The sequence below is a fragment of the Phoenix dactylifera genome, chromosome 18, assembly GCF_051530095.1.
Source record: "Phoenix dactylifera cultivar Ajwa chromosome 18, Ajwa_hap1_PhDact_Kaust_v1.1, whole genome shotgun sequence".
Classification (NCBI taxonomy): Eukaryota; Viridiplantae; Streptophyta; class Magnoliopsida; order Arecales; family Arecaceae; genus Phoenix; species Phoenix dactylifera.
The window spans coordinates 17,508,784-17,525,633 of NC_143207.1; the positions used below are offsets into that span (position 1 = coordinate 17,508,784).

At 38.4% G+C, this 16,850-nt stretch overlaps 1 protein-coding gene across 1 annotated transcript; it reads left to right on the top strand.

Annotated features, from left to right (window-relative positions):
• Nucleotides 1-993: 993 nt before the first annotated feature.
• On the top strand, nucleotides 994-11,020 carry LOC103714459 (succinate dehydrogenase [ubiquinone] iron-sulfur subunit 1, mitochondrial). Its single transcript, XM_008801713.4, has 2 exons — nucleotides 994-1,762; nucleotides 10,656-11,020. Exons 1-2 carry the CDS (start codon nucleotides 1,065-1,067, stop codon nucleotides 10,825-10,827), a joined length of 870 nt encoding a protein of 289 aa, XP_008799935.1. The 5' UTR covers nucleotides 994-1,064; the 3' UTR covers nucleotides 10,828-11,020.
• The last annotated feature ends 5,830 nt before the right edge of the window (nucleotides 11,021-16,850 follow it).

Consider the following 16,850-nt stretch of genomic DNA (forward strand, 5'->3'; position numbering starts at 1 on the left):
TCATTTATTTATTGGAGAGGTGTATCTTTTAGACATCACTTGAGCTGGTAGATGTGCACCGTGTCTTGCCTAACCAAGGAGATAAAACATCTTTGGCATTTTCATTTATATTGATCTTGCTTTCTTCTTCTATATGGCCTGATGCACATGAGTTTGGATAGCCATTGGCTGAAATGGATGCGATTGTTCTAAAGGTGATGAGAAGGGAGGCAGGATTTAAATTTTGAACTGACCAGTCTGATAGCAGTCCAATGTTTGGCCAAGGTATCAGCTGATATCACACCTCAAGTACCGATGCAGATTTTCAGAGCGGACAATATTTATCTAGAAGAAGACTCGGCTACGGTGATTGAGCGGATTCAAGGACGTATGACCGTTGGCACCCACTTCTTCGGAACATACACGGGCTCGTAAGAGAGTTTGGTTCCTTTCGGACCTCTCACGTTTACTGAGACTGGGTCATCTTCTATATGCACACAATTTAGGAGAGTTTTTTTGGCAAATCAAGAGTCTGTTCTTTCCCACTCATCATTTACTTTTTTTCTGACTTAATTGGATGCACTTACGCATGGCCGGTATGAATCGTCCCTGTATATATATATATAAAAAATAGTAAAGCCAAACAAACAATAGGAATATTTGCAAAGCAACAACTCCAAGATTTTATTTATTTTTTCTTTTTAAAATACATAAAAAAATTCCCCCAACTCTTAAAAAAAAAATTGCGAGATGTTCTAAGATCTACATAATTAGTGATTTTTATTATAAAACTTGATAAATAATAAAAAAAGTATAAATACAGTATTATAATACAAATGCACTCTCGAGTCTAGATGTTAGAGCAAAACCATCTCCACCTTACATTCATGCAGGGAAACGTGGTACCCACAAGCCACTGCCACGTAAGCCAATTACCAGTCGCCACGTTCTCTGGTCCAACTCGCGGACTCACCAAATACCGCGCATCGTGGAAATATATATTCACAGCGTGGCGAGCGTCGTCCCCATTCATCCCTTCTTTCTAATTTCTCCGCTCCTTTTCTTTCGTCTTGCTCCTCAGCTCCATGGCGGCCGCGAGATTTCTCCTCCGCCGCGGCTCCTTCGCCACCTCCCGCTGCCTCCTCCCGACCCATCCGCCGCTCCCCACCGCCGCCTCGTCGACGGCATCGCGGCTGGTCCCGGCGCAGGCCCACTCCTCCCAATCAGAGCCCCCGTCCGCCCAGCCCAAGCGGATGAGGACCTTCTCCATCTACCGCTGGAACCCCGACGATCCCTCCAAGCCCCAGCTCCATAACTACGAGATCGATCTCGCCGAGTGCGGCCCCATGGTCCTCGACGCCCTGATCAAGATCAAGAACGAGGTCGACCCCTCCCTCACCTTCCGCCGCTCCTGTCGCGAGGGCATCTGTGGCTCCTGCGCCATGAACATCGACGGCGATAACGGCCTCGCCTGCCTCACCAAGATCCCGTCGGCCGAGTCGCCGACGACGGTCACGCCGCTGCCGCACATGTTCGTGATCAAGGACTTGGTAGTCGATATGACCAATTTCTATAACCAGTACAAGAGCGTGGAGCCGTGGCTCAAGCGCAAGGACCCGCCGCCGGTCCCCGGGAAGGAGATCCCTCAGAGCAAGAAGGATCGTGCGAAGCTGGACGGGATGTATGAGTGTATTCTCTGCGCCTGCTGCAGCACCTCCTGCCCCAGCTACTGGTGGAACCCGGAGTCGTATCTCGGTCCCGCTGCGCTCCTCCATGCCCATAGGTGAGCCTCTGTCTTTTTTATCGTGACCTTTTAGAAGTTTTTGTGGTTGGTGGTGATTCGGTTGGATCTATTCTAATTGGTACCTGTTCGTAGATTAACGCTGAAGTTTTGTGAAATCATTCCTTCTTTTTAGCTTTTTTTTGTCACCCGATTTCATGGTTTCATGGTAAAAACTGCAGATTTTGATATCTAAATGCTAGATATTTTAAATGATGATCGATGCTTAGAGGACTGCTCCAGGGTGGGATGTTTTGTGTTTCATGTTTGGTGATTATTGTTCCTGTGAGAAGTTTTCCGAAACTGGTTAATGCTTTTGGGTTTGTATTCATTCCCTTCTAATATGTTCACAAATAAATGTAAGGAGTAGAAAACCAAAAAAAATGTTGTATTATGCAAATAGAGAAACCTTGATGATTTTTCTTGTATGATCTGGATCTAGTAATACCAAATTTACGAGAACTTAAATCGATGGATGTAAATAGGATGAGCAATATGGAGTAGGTTCAAGTTTATTACTGCTATCTGTTTGATGTGGCACCAGTACTTTTTTTCTTTGGGCTTGACATTTAATCGAGTATATCTGCATATTGCTGTTGAAATGGGCAATTGGATATGGGAAGTGATTGGTGTTTGGTTGGAACATGCGGTCGTTTTGGTAGTTTTGATTTTGTGATATATATTGTTGATAAAGAATGATGCAATAAATGTTTCTCTGTCTTCTTACTTTGTGGTTTGGTTAGTGAGTTATAGGAGGAAACATGAGTTTGGGTTCATTATATAGGATGAGCTTGTAGCAATTATCACTTTCAAAGGTTTGTTTCTGCTAAGGCCAGAAAAGATTGAATTTTAATCAGTGCTTTTGAGATGTGATGGATTTGATATAATTTGAAATAATATTGAAGTTTTAAGTCACATGAGATGGGGTATATGCTTGTATCATAGGAGGTCTTCTTGGGAGGGGCTTGGGTTCATGTTAAGTGGTCCAACGAGAGAATGATTGACCTAATATAGCCCCAATGGAAAAGGACAGGTGGCACTTAATAGGACCTAATATTAGATATTCAATCTCTAAGGTTGCATAAGGCTTGCTTGTTTTGGTTATGATTATGATTGATCAGGGTATTTTTATTTTTCATGATTGTTATAAATTTGCTGAGCAGCGGTCTTGATTGTTTCTTGTTGTCATTTTTTTTCTAAATTATTAACCAAGCTAATTGATGTGTTTGATTTAGCACAAGAAATGGGTATCATAGTATGTCAAAACTTCTGTTATTTTGGTTGTTTGAATTGGGAGTCAATCAATCTTTTTTTATGAGATTTTGGAAGATTGAAATTAATCTTGGCTTGCTAAAAGACTCACTATTTGTAGATTCCCTGCTCTCTACATTGCTTGCTTGTTAGTATGCTATTGAATTTTTCTGCGCTTGAACATAAGCAACCCTAATAGGAATGCTTGGCAAAGCCGGCCTCAAATAGTTGGGATGAAGTTGGATGGTCATAGTTATGGCTATGGTTTGTTTAAAATTTTGATCTTCTCTCCTAGTTGTGAACACTTGTTTATATGTACCCATGCAACTAGTTAAACTATGTATTGGATGGTCCCAATTTTTTGGGAATCAGAAGGTATTGTTCCTATAAAGAATAATTTATGGATACAAAATGATGGATACTGAATTTTTATCAATTGATTGCTTCACATGTTGCATTATAGTAACTTGGAGCTCCTCTGCACTTTTTGTTCATGGCAGTTCTAGGAAATAGAAGATGTTATTGCTAGTATTAGTAGCAAAACCATTTTTGTTTTTATGCAACATTTTCGAGATATTGTACTTGTACAGTCTAATGCTTCCCTTTGTTTAACTATTCTGTGTTATGTTATTCACTCCTAGTTTTGCAACCTTAAGGCATTTCTGGTAATTTAAAATTATGAAATAGAGATTAAAACTACATCAAAGCTATGAGAAAATAATCTTTTAAGGAGACATTTTTTCAAGCTGATCTTGTAGCAGCCCAGCCCGATTGACTTGGGCTAATGGGCCGGCTTGAGAAGAATAGGCCCATTAGCCAGAGTTTTTCCTGTTGCAACAGAAGGAGAAGAACCAGTCTCTTCTTACTCCCTGATTTCGACGAAAATGGCAACTCCCTGAGGGCAATTTGAGTTCGATTTGAACTCAAGGATCTTGCCTATTTAATTCTCCTCTGCCTTGTATTTTCTCCACCAGAATCATCAAGAATAGCTGCCGATACCAAGCCCTCTTTTCGGGCTTTCTTTCTTGATTTCTCGCCGAAAAGAGTCGTCGGAGAGCCTCACCAGACCTACGTACGAGCTCTTTATTTTCTCCTCTTTTCTTCTTTGTGTTATGGGCTTTCTGTCCCATGGATTAGAGTCGGCAATCGCCAGATTTGCATCTGAAATGGGGTATCCCTATTTTGGTTCTCTTTTTTCTATTTTTCGACCACCGCCGATGCCGGCTTTCGTCACCGAGGGCCTTAGCCCCTTCCCTGCATCGGCCCCTGGCTGGAGCCAAGCCTCCCAGTCTCCGACGAGCGGATTGGGACTTGAGATCGACTGAGCCATGACCTCCTGTTCGGTCTTGTTTTTGGGTTGATCGTTGCCGGCCGGCCACTGCCGCCGACAGCCCAACACTGCCCTCCACGGCCTTTGGCTACCACCCGCTGGACCTCAATCGTTGCAGCTACTTTGAACCACCAACCTGCTTCCAAGAAAGAAGAAGAAAGAAAGAAGAGAAGAAGAAGAGGAAGAGGAGGAAAGAGAGAGAGAGAGCTAACCCTCTCTTATTTGTCTCTCTTATTTTCTCTCTCCTCTCTCTACTTTCTCTCTCTAGAAGATCTATGGAACCCATCATCGGATCCTGTCGACTTGATCTACGAATCCGAGTTGATCTCCTATAAAGGGCCCTATTTTGCCCTGGTGCCCGGGTCGCCTACTGAACCGATCTTTCAACCTTATCAAGTGTTTATAGAACCCATTGATGATGAACTATGTTAAATGACCTTAGCCCTGATCGAGTTCATGCTCTGTGATTTATTGATCAAGTCCGACCTACCCAAAACCACCATACGCCCGGTCAAGTTTTCTTGTATTATTTTATTAAAGTCATCAATTAGAAATTATTTTTGCTGTTAATATTTTAAATAGGTCTAGTGGAGTCGCCTAGCGAAGTCTGACGGTCTAAAACAAAAGAGGTAAGTAAGCCTTATGCCCCTTACTAATTTTCAAATTTTTACTTATTTTTTGGTATTATGAAAATATAGAAATAGTATTCAATGTTGATGATATTATATTTTCTTAAAATTAAGGATCAAGCATAGGATATTATGAAACTCATGATTTATTGCGAAATAATGGATCTATGATTGTTTTATTGTTGAGCACTATTGATGAAGTTTGAACTCCATAGTTATGAAATTTATATTTATGTTATGAAAAGAATAATTTCATGATAATTCTATTGTTAAATGCTTTATTTATAGGCTATGAACTTTATAAAGCCATGTAGTGTTTTATTCATGTATGATTCAAGAAAATATGATTCAAGAAATATGCTTTAAGAAAAAATGTTTTAAGAACCATGGCAAAAAGGCTTTAAGATAGCTATGTATGGCCCTATTTTTGGTGTTTTAGAAAGCTATAGCCTATGTATACATTTAACAAGAAAATAACTTGTTTAAAGTGCATTTGTAAACTTATATTCTTCTCAAGCTCTGTAACAGAGATATACTTGTTGTGGCATTCAATTTTCTATTTTATAAGGGATTCGAGCAATGTTGTGGTTATAAGTGAATGTAAAAAGTTAATTCAATGCTATGCACATGTCATGCATGTAGTACTTATTCACATCCCAACTCGCATATGTTGGATGGATATTATTTAGACACCCTAAACACTTGAATTTATACAGATGTGCTATGGGTCCTGCCTGCTCTCATGCCTCTTTCGTTATCACTTTGTGTCACCATTGTCCAGATAGGTTGCTTTTATTTGGGCTTAAAATAATGCTTGAACGATTTAGAGAGGTATTTTAGATAAGTTAGGATATAAGATGAATTTGTGTGGATTTCTTTATGTTTCTTTTGTTAAAATTTTTAAAGCTCGGTATTGGAAGTGAACAAAGTGAACTAAGACTATTGGCTTATATGGTCCCGTGGTGGACCTGCAATTTGGAACTTCCTACTTATTAACCACAGCAAATTTGGATAAAATTCATCTATAATGTATATTTATGTGGGTATGAGATTCTCTTGTTTAAGATGGGTCTATTATCGAAATGTAGTTTCTGGCTTTTCTTTCAAAAGGTTAGCCATATTGTTGGAATGTTTGACATGGATACCATGAGGTGAGATGCTCTTATATTCTAATTCATTTGCAAGGTGGTGGTAGATTATGTGTTAAGCAATGGTGTCTTTTGAGTTAAACTCAAAAGTAATTGAAGCTTAAAAGTTTTCCTCGTTCTTTTCTAAGCTATAGCTTAACAAGTACTAATTAGTCTTTCTATTAAAAGTTTTGGTTTGTGTGTATGGATTACCTCCGCCACAAGTGTTTAAAGACCCGCCAAAATTAGAGTACCATCAATATTATACTGTTCATATGGGGAAACAGGACCGATACAGGGTGCAAGACATTGGCCCTTAACTGGATTAGGATGTCCCACCCGAAATAGCCAAACTAGTTGGGATGGGCTGGTACCAGGACTAATACCTGGTGCAACCTGACCAGGCCACTTCATTTGAAAAAAAGGGGGGAACGAGAGCTTGGGCGGTGCTCTCTCTTTCCCATTGCTTTGGTCATGGGTTTGTTGGGGGTGGAGACAATGAAGAGAGGAAGAGAGAGGAAGAGAGAAGGAGAGAGAGAGGGAGAGGAGAAAGGAGATGTGGAGGGCAAATCTGGCCTACCCTCAGTGTCATCCGGCCTCCTCGAAACATCATTGTTCTGGTAACAAGTTGGCCGACAAACAAGGGAAATATGGTAACTCATATAAAATTTTTTCATTTGGCATGAAATTCAAATGGTTGCATGGTGGGCATCACCTTGCAACACTATTTTTTTTTTAACTTGTTTTATTTTTTAAAATTTTGTTAAAACTATGGATGTTGATGCGAGTACTAGTACCATGCACCTCATAATTATCTAAAAAATCACTTGAACATGGAAAAAACAAAAAGATCACTTAAAACCTATTTAAGATAAAAACTTTAAAAAATTGAATAATATAAAAGAAAATTAGAAAAAACATGTTCTAGTGTGGCATAGGGATGCAAGATGAATCCAAGAGTTGGGATGGTATAGCCCCAGCACCACACCGTTCAATGGAATACCAGTATGGATCTCAGACTCTCGATACAGGTACTCTAAACCTTGGAGTTCAGATCTTTGATCTCAAACCATGTTTTAAGGTCTAGTATTCTTTGTTATGTCTATTAAAATATCACAATTGCCTCAAATCTATGATGTGGAACCATGTCTTGAGATAAAAACTTTAAAAAATTGAATAAAATAAAAGAAAATGCAAAAAAAAAAACACGTCCTGGTGTGGTACCGGGATGCAGGATTCCAAGAGCCGGGATGGTGTCACCCCAGCACCATATTGCCTCAGTGAAATATCAGTTTGGGTCTTGGTAGCAGTGTTCTTTGAAGGATCATCTTGTCATTTTAGGAGGTCAAAGTTTCATAGGTTAGGAAGTATGTAATGTTGAAGGGTTGTCTTGCAAACCAAGTTGAAAACAACAGTAATGAAAACTAGGTTTTTAGTAGAAGTTGTTGAGAATTTGAGGTAGGCACGTACGGTATATTTTTGGAAGTGGATGGCTTTTGCTTTCTACCTGGCTAAAGTGCCAAGGGGACTATGATAATTGAAGATTGGCAGTTTATAAATCAAAATAGTTATTTTGCAGTCCCTGTATAGTTTGAATGAGAAAACTGTTCGCTAAGAAAGCTATGTAGTGACTAGAGTATAGATCTAAAACACTGAAGGAAGTGTAAGGCATTATCTTATAATTTTTCTGTGCTGTTCTGGTATTACTCTTGTTCTGTTGAATTTCTTAGTACAGTAGTCTCACAAATCCTTCTGTAGCCCTGTTTGGCATGTTATATTATGTTGGGATTTAGCAGAACACTGTGCTTGTGAAAGATCCACTTGTTCAGTTATTGCTTTACACCTAGAAGTATGTTTAGATTGTTACTTTGGAACAGATATTAGCCCATGATGTTCTTGTATGGAGTGAGATAATGTAGCCTGTTTTGAAGTTTGAGCTTTTGATCCAAAATAAGTCCCAGTTATCTATTTATATATCCAAACCTTGTCGAATGGTAGACAATGCCCACAATTAGTTATTAGGAGAAGAAAGAAGGGGGATGTCCTTTTTGTTCCTTTGTTTCTCATGAATGTCCTGTCATGCATTCTGCGAGGCAGCGAGTGTGAGCAAGAAAAGAAGAGAGGGGAAAGGAAATAAAAGAAATGGAGAAAGAATAGAACAAGTGAGGGAAAGAAGAAAGAAGTTAATGAGGATATTAGGAAAGGCTGGCCACCTTTACCTATCCATCCAATAAGCTCTACAGAACTATACTATTCCCCTTTGATCATAATCTGATGGCTGTAAGGTGCTTGTTGTTTGGTCAACATTGGTTTAAATAGGGAGATGTGACGTGTACCTGTGAGATTTCAACTTGGGGTTTATCTTATAGCTTCCATTTGTGCTTGCTGATTTCAGCAGTTTATCTGAAATTTTCAGATGCATAGATTTACAAACCTGGATTAGAACTCAGAATCAAATTTCAAAATATTGTGGGAGGTCTAATCAATCTAACCTCGTTGGGTATGGGTCCACCTCGTAACAAAAGGCTCATTTAGGTTGGTTCAGTTTTTTGGTTGGGGCCAATTTCATTTGCATTTTAGCTCCCTTGTTAAGTAATCTTAGAGGACAGTCCAAACATCAACTTGTGCACAAGTCTTGCTGTGGCACCTACTTCTGGCCCTTCTTTTAGAAGCTTCAGCTCTCTCTCTCTCTCTCATAAACAAAGCTTGCTTCTTTCTGGCGACATTCTTCTGGTGACTAGCTACTCTGGAGAGTGGGTTAGCAAGCAAGCTACCTTCAGCATTTGGTCCCATCCTTCAATAGGTAGGAATGTTGTAGAAGGGGGCCCTCCCTAGTTCTGCATGCATACACAAAAGAAAACCTTTTGTTGCAGCAAAATTTTGCTGCTGATGACCTATTGTTCTTTTTTGCTTTCCTGATAGGTTTATTAGATGGCTTTACAACCTTCAGGTTGGTCATGCATGCTGTTACTTTTGCTCATTCCAACAAGGAAGCTGTGACTAAGTAATGGGAAAAAACCCTCTTTTTGACATTATTTCTTTCCAGTTACCTTTGGTCGTCCTCTTCGTAATGTTCTCTGTAAAATGTTGAGCAGTTGTATCCTAAAACATTGGTTATGGTAAGACTTAATAGCAGCAATATCACAGTACCAATTGTCTTGCCTTTAATTCATGTTCTTAGTTGGTCCTTCAGCAAGTTAGTTCAAGGAGTGCATGCAGGTCTGACAGGTTTTAGTCTTATTGATCATGTGTTAGAAAAGGGCGTCATTGTATCTTGTTTCTATATGTCAGGTGTTTGACAACTTGGATTGATGGAAATTTTTCAGTTTGGACCTATGAGGCATCAGATCTTTTATCAAATGAACAAAAAGGATGAGGGCACTCAACTTACATTACCCTGCTAAAAAAGAAAACTGATGAAAACAAAGATCAACTATGTTCTATTCATCATATATTCAACAAATTAAAACCTCGTATGGCATGATTTTTATTTTGTCTCTCAAAAGTGAAGCCTGTTAGTCATGGACTCTGATCTTATGATTTGAAGCATTTTGACTTTTTATATTTCAGTCTGTTGATGGGGATTTTCTGAATTAGTATAGGCATGTTACTAGAATTTTAAAGATGACCAGTGAGGAGTGTCTAGGAAGTGTGTTCAGAAACCATGAAATAGGTGAGGAGACCTACAATAACATGAATGAGGATTGTTAGAGCACTACGCCAGTATCCTTGTGAAGGCAAGTAGTAATCCATCTATCCATGAAACCTCTTACGTTAACATGCACATTCTATCATACCTACCAATTTGCTGTCTGCACATATAACCAGTTTTCACCTTTTTTTCGCATGGTCCTTACCTGTCAAATTGATGAACCATACACAACCTAGTGCGAGAACCAGGTAAACACCATCATCTTACCATATTGTATATGCTCTCTTTCCTCTGTTATTGAAACTTAAAAAGAGTGATTGTACATCAAGCATAAATGTTAAAGCAAGACGACTAATTCTGCATGTAAAATGATGCGATATATGGAGAACATGTTCAAACATAAGTTGCTTTTGTCAGTCGCATCATGCAGCTATTACTGATTCAATCATATGCTGCTTGTTTCTATGACTCTCTGTGCTTGGAGAACTTACTGGATAATAAAAGGATGAAAAGGAACGGATGGAACATGTTAAATGCAGTTAGTTTTCTCTTTAAGGAATTGCAGTTAGATTGGGTAAAAAGAAACAAGAAAAGGATGAGACACTGGGATACTTGCTCCAATATTCAACCCATGCTTCCTTTGCGTATCCATGTCCTTTGACAGACTTATTTTTTTCTTTTTCTTCCATGTGTCATATGCTCAATTTCTGCATCTTGGTTATAATTTCAGTATTGCTTTCACCTGTTTTACAATGTGACAACTGTTGCACGAGCTCGTTGCACTCTTTTATGAGATTATATGATTTTTTTTTAAAATATATTTTTGATTGATGAGAGCATGCGACCTTGGTTATCTACATGTATTTATCTTCACGCCGGTGGTGTGTTTCCTCTGTATGTTGTGTAGGTGGATACAAGATAGCCGGGACCAATACACAAAGGAGCGTCTTGAGGCTGTCAACGACGAGTTCAAACTCTACCGCTGCCACACTATAAAGAACTGTGTTCATGCCTGCCCTAAAGGACTGAACCCTGCAAAGCAAATTGAATCTATTAAGAAGCTTGAACTTCAGAAGTAATTCCGGGCTTCACCATGCAAGGGCAGCTCTTGGTTCTCACTTTTGTCTTAACAATAATGACCATTGACTGTACACTTTAATTTTCGGCCACTTATTTTATGATTTAGAAATAAGGGTCTACTTGGCTCTTCATTCCATCAACTTGGGACTGTCTTGAGGTAATATATGGTTTTATTGCATATCAGTTCATAAAGCATGTTGCATTTGATCCTTCTGTTTACCAGTTGTCTATCATGCCAGTAATGGATTCAAGATACAATCTCCCTTTAATTGATTGGTTAATGTTCAACCACAAATAGCAAAGTTCAACGTACCGCAATGTAATAAAACATCAAGATATTGAACTAGGTCCTCTAAACTGTTTACCCAAGGGTGACCTTCAGCTGGGTGGGATTTTGTTATGCCATTTGCCATTGATTCTAAAGACCATGAGTGCAATGGATCTCGGCGAGGCCAGCCAGAAAGTTGGCCTTGATCAGGTCGTGGTATCTAGTCAATTTTGTGCTCAGCTGCCATTGGCATGATCGAGAGGAGATGGGGGGAGCATTTGTGTGGTGAAGTATTTATGGGGATGGTTTGGGGGGGACAATGAAGGGATATGTTTAGCTGATTTAGTATATATAAAAAAAATAAATGATGATTTTTACGATTGCTTTTATTAGATAATGAAGATATAATAGCAAAGCTATCACTCATAGGATATTTCTTATGGAATATATTTGTTCTTTATTTCATGTATCTATTAAATATAAATAGATGATTAATTGACTGAATGAATGAGTGCATTTAGCCATCTTCTTCGACACGCTAATTAAGAAATTTCATTTACATCGAGGCACTTTTCTATGAACAACCGAAGCTTGATCTCATTTGCATTTATAAGCATTACAGGTATCCCCTTTTTGACCTTTACTTACTAGGATGGATTGTCCTGACTCTCTGAGGCCTTCCTCCAAAAGCTGGCAAGCCTCGATCGATGTCTTCCACCTAAATCTCCGCTGAAACCAAATTCTTCAAAAGAAGGTTCTCAGAACATTTTTTTACTCTCAATCGCAAGTCCTCTTCTACGTACTCCTCGTATAAAACTTCCCTTTCTCATCCATAACTTTTTTTCCCCTCTTTTCTGGCACCCATCGGGAGCTCTCATGCTAAGAAATTTTACGATGAGACAGCGAGGTCCTCAGCTAGCTGCATTATGATGCCTAAATGGTGGAAATTTTACGGTGAGGCGACGAGGCTTGGAGGCCATGGGCAGGCTGAACTGTCATAATAAAGATTGGTAAATTATGCGGCAATGCATCATTCTAGGTAGAGGAGATGGTTGATGCGTGTGGTCTGAGTGTGGCTCTGTCCATAGATCAAACTCCAAAATGCATCACTGTCTCAACCAAGGTAGCATATTTTTTTGGCATAATGCCCGAATGAAACATGACGGTCGATAGCTTTGTTTTCTAGATACACGAACGATTCTGAACTTGCCAATACCCGGCCCCCATATCTGTTTTGATATCATGCATGGATAAAAACACCATGTTCATGGCTGTGGGTTTCATCGAGCAGCAGCATGGCTGGGAGCCTAGCAGTACCTCGAATCGTTCTTGTTTGCGTAATGCCTGAAATAAGGAAGAAGACAAGAATGACATAACCATGTAACAGCAATGGACGAGGGATTTATCTCAATTTTAAAGCTGTTTAATTATGTCATTTTACCTACAACAATTACTATATATACTAAAAGCAGGAAATGCATACTCAAGTTTGTGAAAAGAAAAACAGTGTAGGAAATAAATGCAATAGCCTAATGACAGTACGAAGATCCAAGCTAACCGGCATTAGATTCGAATTTAGAATTTATTTTTCGAATTATTTTTGAAATCAATTTATGTTTAAAACTTCATTAACATAATGCTTGGCTATGTTTATAGCAGATTTGCTGAGAGATATTTAGAGTCTATGATTTGGTTATAGATATGACTATTTTGCTTTGCGTGTTTAAGTGGGGTCAAGATTGGATTTGATTTTGGCATACAAAAGAAAACAAATTTATTAAATAGATATGATATATGATATGGAATTAAATTTAAAAGGAGTGAAGTTTGGAAATGTGCTATAAATATAGAATTTAATATAATTCCTAATACACCATTTTTCGCATTACATTGAACTGCGTCTTAAACTAGTTCGATTAGTATTAACCAGCATTTTGAATTAAATTTAGCAAATTAGATATATCATCAACCTTGATCAAAATACCCAACTTGACGTCATTTAGCTAATATTCGTGCCTTCAAATGATAGCCACACGTTGGTGAGAGGAGACTTAAATGTTGCAAATATCTGTAAAAGCCAAGGATGTTTAAGATGTCTAATATAAATATTATAGGGAGAAATTATTATAAGAAATACCAACATTATACCCATTTAAGTATGTCGTCAAGAAAAGATCCTTCTGTAAATTTAATCTAATAACTAATATCCTATACCATTTTCTGAAACAAACAGAAAAGGAAGAATAATTCATTATAGATTGTGTATAAATTATACCCTAGATCATGTACTTCTTCTTTTTTTTTTTCTGGATTTCTCCTCCATGTGCATTAGTACGTGCTATTTACTAGTATCAGAAAATTGCAAGTGAAGCTTGGAGATTTTAGAATGGCTGATATTAGAGGACTGCTAACTTAAGATTGGGAAAGTCACTTACTTATTGAGAGGAATCTTCTAACACTATTAAACCAACTATGCATAAGAAAAAGTGTAAGAAAAGTATTAGATGATGTTCTTTGCCAATGTTGCAATCTATTCTAGGAATTTAAAATGATAGAGCTTGTAAAGGATGCTCACCACTTCTATTTGTATGCAAGTCTATATTTGTATCTTTTGCTTACTTTTGCATATTAATGTGTTGCACACACTTCTATATTTATATCATCCTAAACAATTTGTATTTAGATTCAAATTTAGGTATATATGTGCTTGTGTCTATATACTGTGTATATATATATATATATATAATGTTAGAGAGGAGAGAGAAGGGGACTAGTTTTGAAAATATTCAGTTCCAAACATAATAAGAATCATCGTTACCCCCTTTACTACCAATAATGATCTACAATTTCTAGTTTGGCAACAAATAAAAAATTAAGTTCTTCTTAAAGTTTTTTATCTATAAATCAAATGGATATATATATATATATATATATATATATATATATATATATATATATATATATATATATGCCTTTCTAGCATTAAAATATTGTTTTTTTCGGTTTTATAGCTTCAAAACATTCAAATCAATTGAATTTTTATCTGTATATTTCTTTCATAACAACAAGTAGAATTACTTCACATTGAGAAAAATAATGGAGCATTTAAAGTTTTATAACCACTGGAAACCCAATGGTAAGCAAATACTGCATGAATTAAAGAGTTTTCAAAATTTGAAAGATAATAAATCTTCCGCTGCTTATCCTAACGGTCAAATAGTGAGTGTAATCTACGTTAGACTCCAACGGTTAGAAAATAATTCTATATATAGTGGTATGCATTGCTAGAAATCGGCGTCTTGAAGTATTCATCTCCATCTTGCAATCTCTATTTGTTTTTGCTTTTAAGGTGAAAATTTTCTCTCATTTGCTGCACGAAGTCCTCATTTTGGGTTGGCGAGACTTCTCATTTCTTGTCATGTCTTCACTTTTTATGAAGAAATGCTCATCTTCTTTTTCTTTATCTTTTCTCCATGCACCAGTTCTTCCACAGTAGCTAGATATGGAATAGTCATATACCTAAGCATCCATGAGTTGCATCAATGCAAGTACTTGGAAATCTGTAGTTAAAACTTGTACTTGTTTTTTTTTTTTTTGAGAGTGATATTTTTTGAACAAGAGAATCAACTATTTTCACTTGATCTCCCATACTTATACTATTTGGTTTCATTTTTGGGAGTTATTTTGTAATTTTCTACAGCTGATGTATGCTTGCTTTCAATCATAAACATCCACCTATATTCCACTCTTAAGATGTGATCACCACTCCGTCAATTGGAGACACACTGAAAGTTGTGATTTGGAGAGGGGCATAGCTATTGTTGAAAGAAAATTATTGTAGGACATCTATTAGAATCCTATTATCAAAAAAAAAAAAAAAAACAGAATTTGAATCTTATTGGTACTAGAGTTTGACAAAACTACATCCAAACTTAATTTTTGTAAATAATATTGATCCATTTGGACCCAAAATACAACTTTTGTACTATGTTAGCTTGTCACGAAACCGCAGATGTGGGGAACAAAAATAAAGGGAATGTTAACACATAGGAAAGGACCATAGAAAGATTAGTAATGGGTTTTTTTTTCCCTTGATTTATATATCTGTGAACTTGCTTCAATCTTATTGTATCATCATGTTAACAATAAAGTTAATTTTTGGAATCTCTCTCTCTCTCCCCCTCACACACACACACACACACACACACACACACACACACACACACACAGACACACAGACACACGCTCGCGCGCGCACAGAGATGAGGAGTTCCCCTTTTTATCTTGCAAGGAAAAGAAGAAAGTATCATGATAACCACGTACCAACCTTTTTATATCTGATGACGTATTATTTCTTTTATGCGTCATTAGCGAAGCTACGATGCCGAGGATCAAAGTAGTTCCCAGGAAGCCACCGGACTGGGTTCTGACCCCAATTCCTCGACCCCACACTCCCTCACCGGTCATTACGATCCAAGACGAATCCGGCAGCCCCCAAGAGCGCTCCGAGAAGAAGGAAACGATCTCCCAGGAGCCGCACTCTATGATAAAGAATGATGCGGAACGGAAGGACAAGGGAAAGAAGCATGCACTCGAAATAATACCCACCAAGGATGAGGTCCGAAGGGAAGACGAAGAAGAAACGGAGACAGATCAGGAAGACGATGACGACGATCCCCATGCAAAGCTGATCGATGAGCTCAAATTTTTCCGGCAGTGGGGGCTCATGAACAAGCGAGATCCGAATGAAGTCTCCTCCTCGGATGATGATGAGGAGGCTCCAAGCGAAGGACAGCACTGCGAACTGGAGGTGACGAGGAGGTACCCGAACTTTTTCTTGCTCATCCCGCAGAATCCTCACTATCGAGGCCTGCTGCACGACGGTGTCGACGAAGGGATCAAGAAGACTGTTCACCAATCACTGTGGTGCAAGTTGGTGGATCTCATGGACCAGGCGTTGCAGACTAATTGCTTGTCGAATCCCCGGGAAATCGAAGGGATGGTGCGAGAAGCCAGGGCTCTAGAGAAGCTGGGCTTCGATGTTCGACATCTGATCGCTCGCTTGGAGCAGCCATCGCGCAGTATCTTCGACCTCAGTCTTGCCAATGATCAGCTTCATCTAGCAAAGAAGAGGAAGCATGAGATGGAGGAGCAGTTCCCGGAGCTCAACATGCTTGAAGCTAAAGCTGACAAATTGAGGAAGATGCTGTCGGATGTCGAGGCCAAGATTTCTCAGTTGAAAGCAAAAGTTGGTTCGAGTGAAGAACGGGCAGCACTGACGAGATCGCTGGGAAAACAAGTAGAGGATGCAGAGAAAATTTTTCGAGCAAAACTAGACATCTTTAAATCCCTTGACTGAGAATCATATGCCCAAATTAAGTGCATGCATTCGATAAGCCTGCCATTAATAAACTTTTGTGATGCCTAAGAGCATAATACATCAATAAGCTTGTCATTTACAATTATAGATCGTTACTGCAGTGCGTGGAAGTGTTGAATTACATGATGTATATATGTATGATATAAAACTGTTGTTGTGTTTCTTCTAGCAGTAAAATGTTATTAATTTCCATGGCATGAAACAAAATTTTTCGTATGAAAGGTGGCTCGCTGGGCATTTTTCATAAAGAACTTTCAGCTCTCGGCGAGTCAATGTTGGGAATAATACTGTCCCAGAAAATTTTAAATCTATAATACTCTACTTCAACAAATAATAGGCATAAATAGGCTTACAGAAAATAAATAGAGAAAGTG

Excerpts from the sequence above, each read along its gene's own strand:
- LOC103714459 (XM_008801713.4), top strand. The coding sequence starts at position 1,065 with ATGGCGGCCGCGAGATTTCTCCTCCGCCGCGGCTCCTTCGCCACCTCC. Across the intron at positions 1,763-10,655 it reads GCGCTCCTCCATGCCCATAG|GTGGATACAAGATAGCCGGG; the intron begins GTGAGCCTCTGT and ends TATGTTGTGTAG.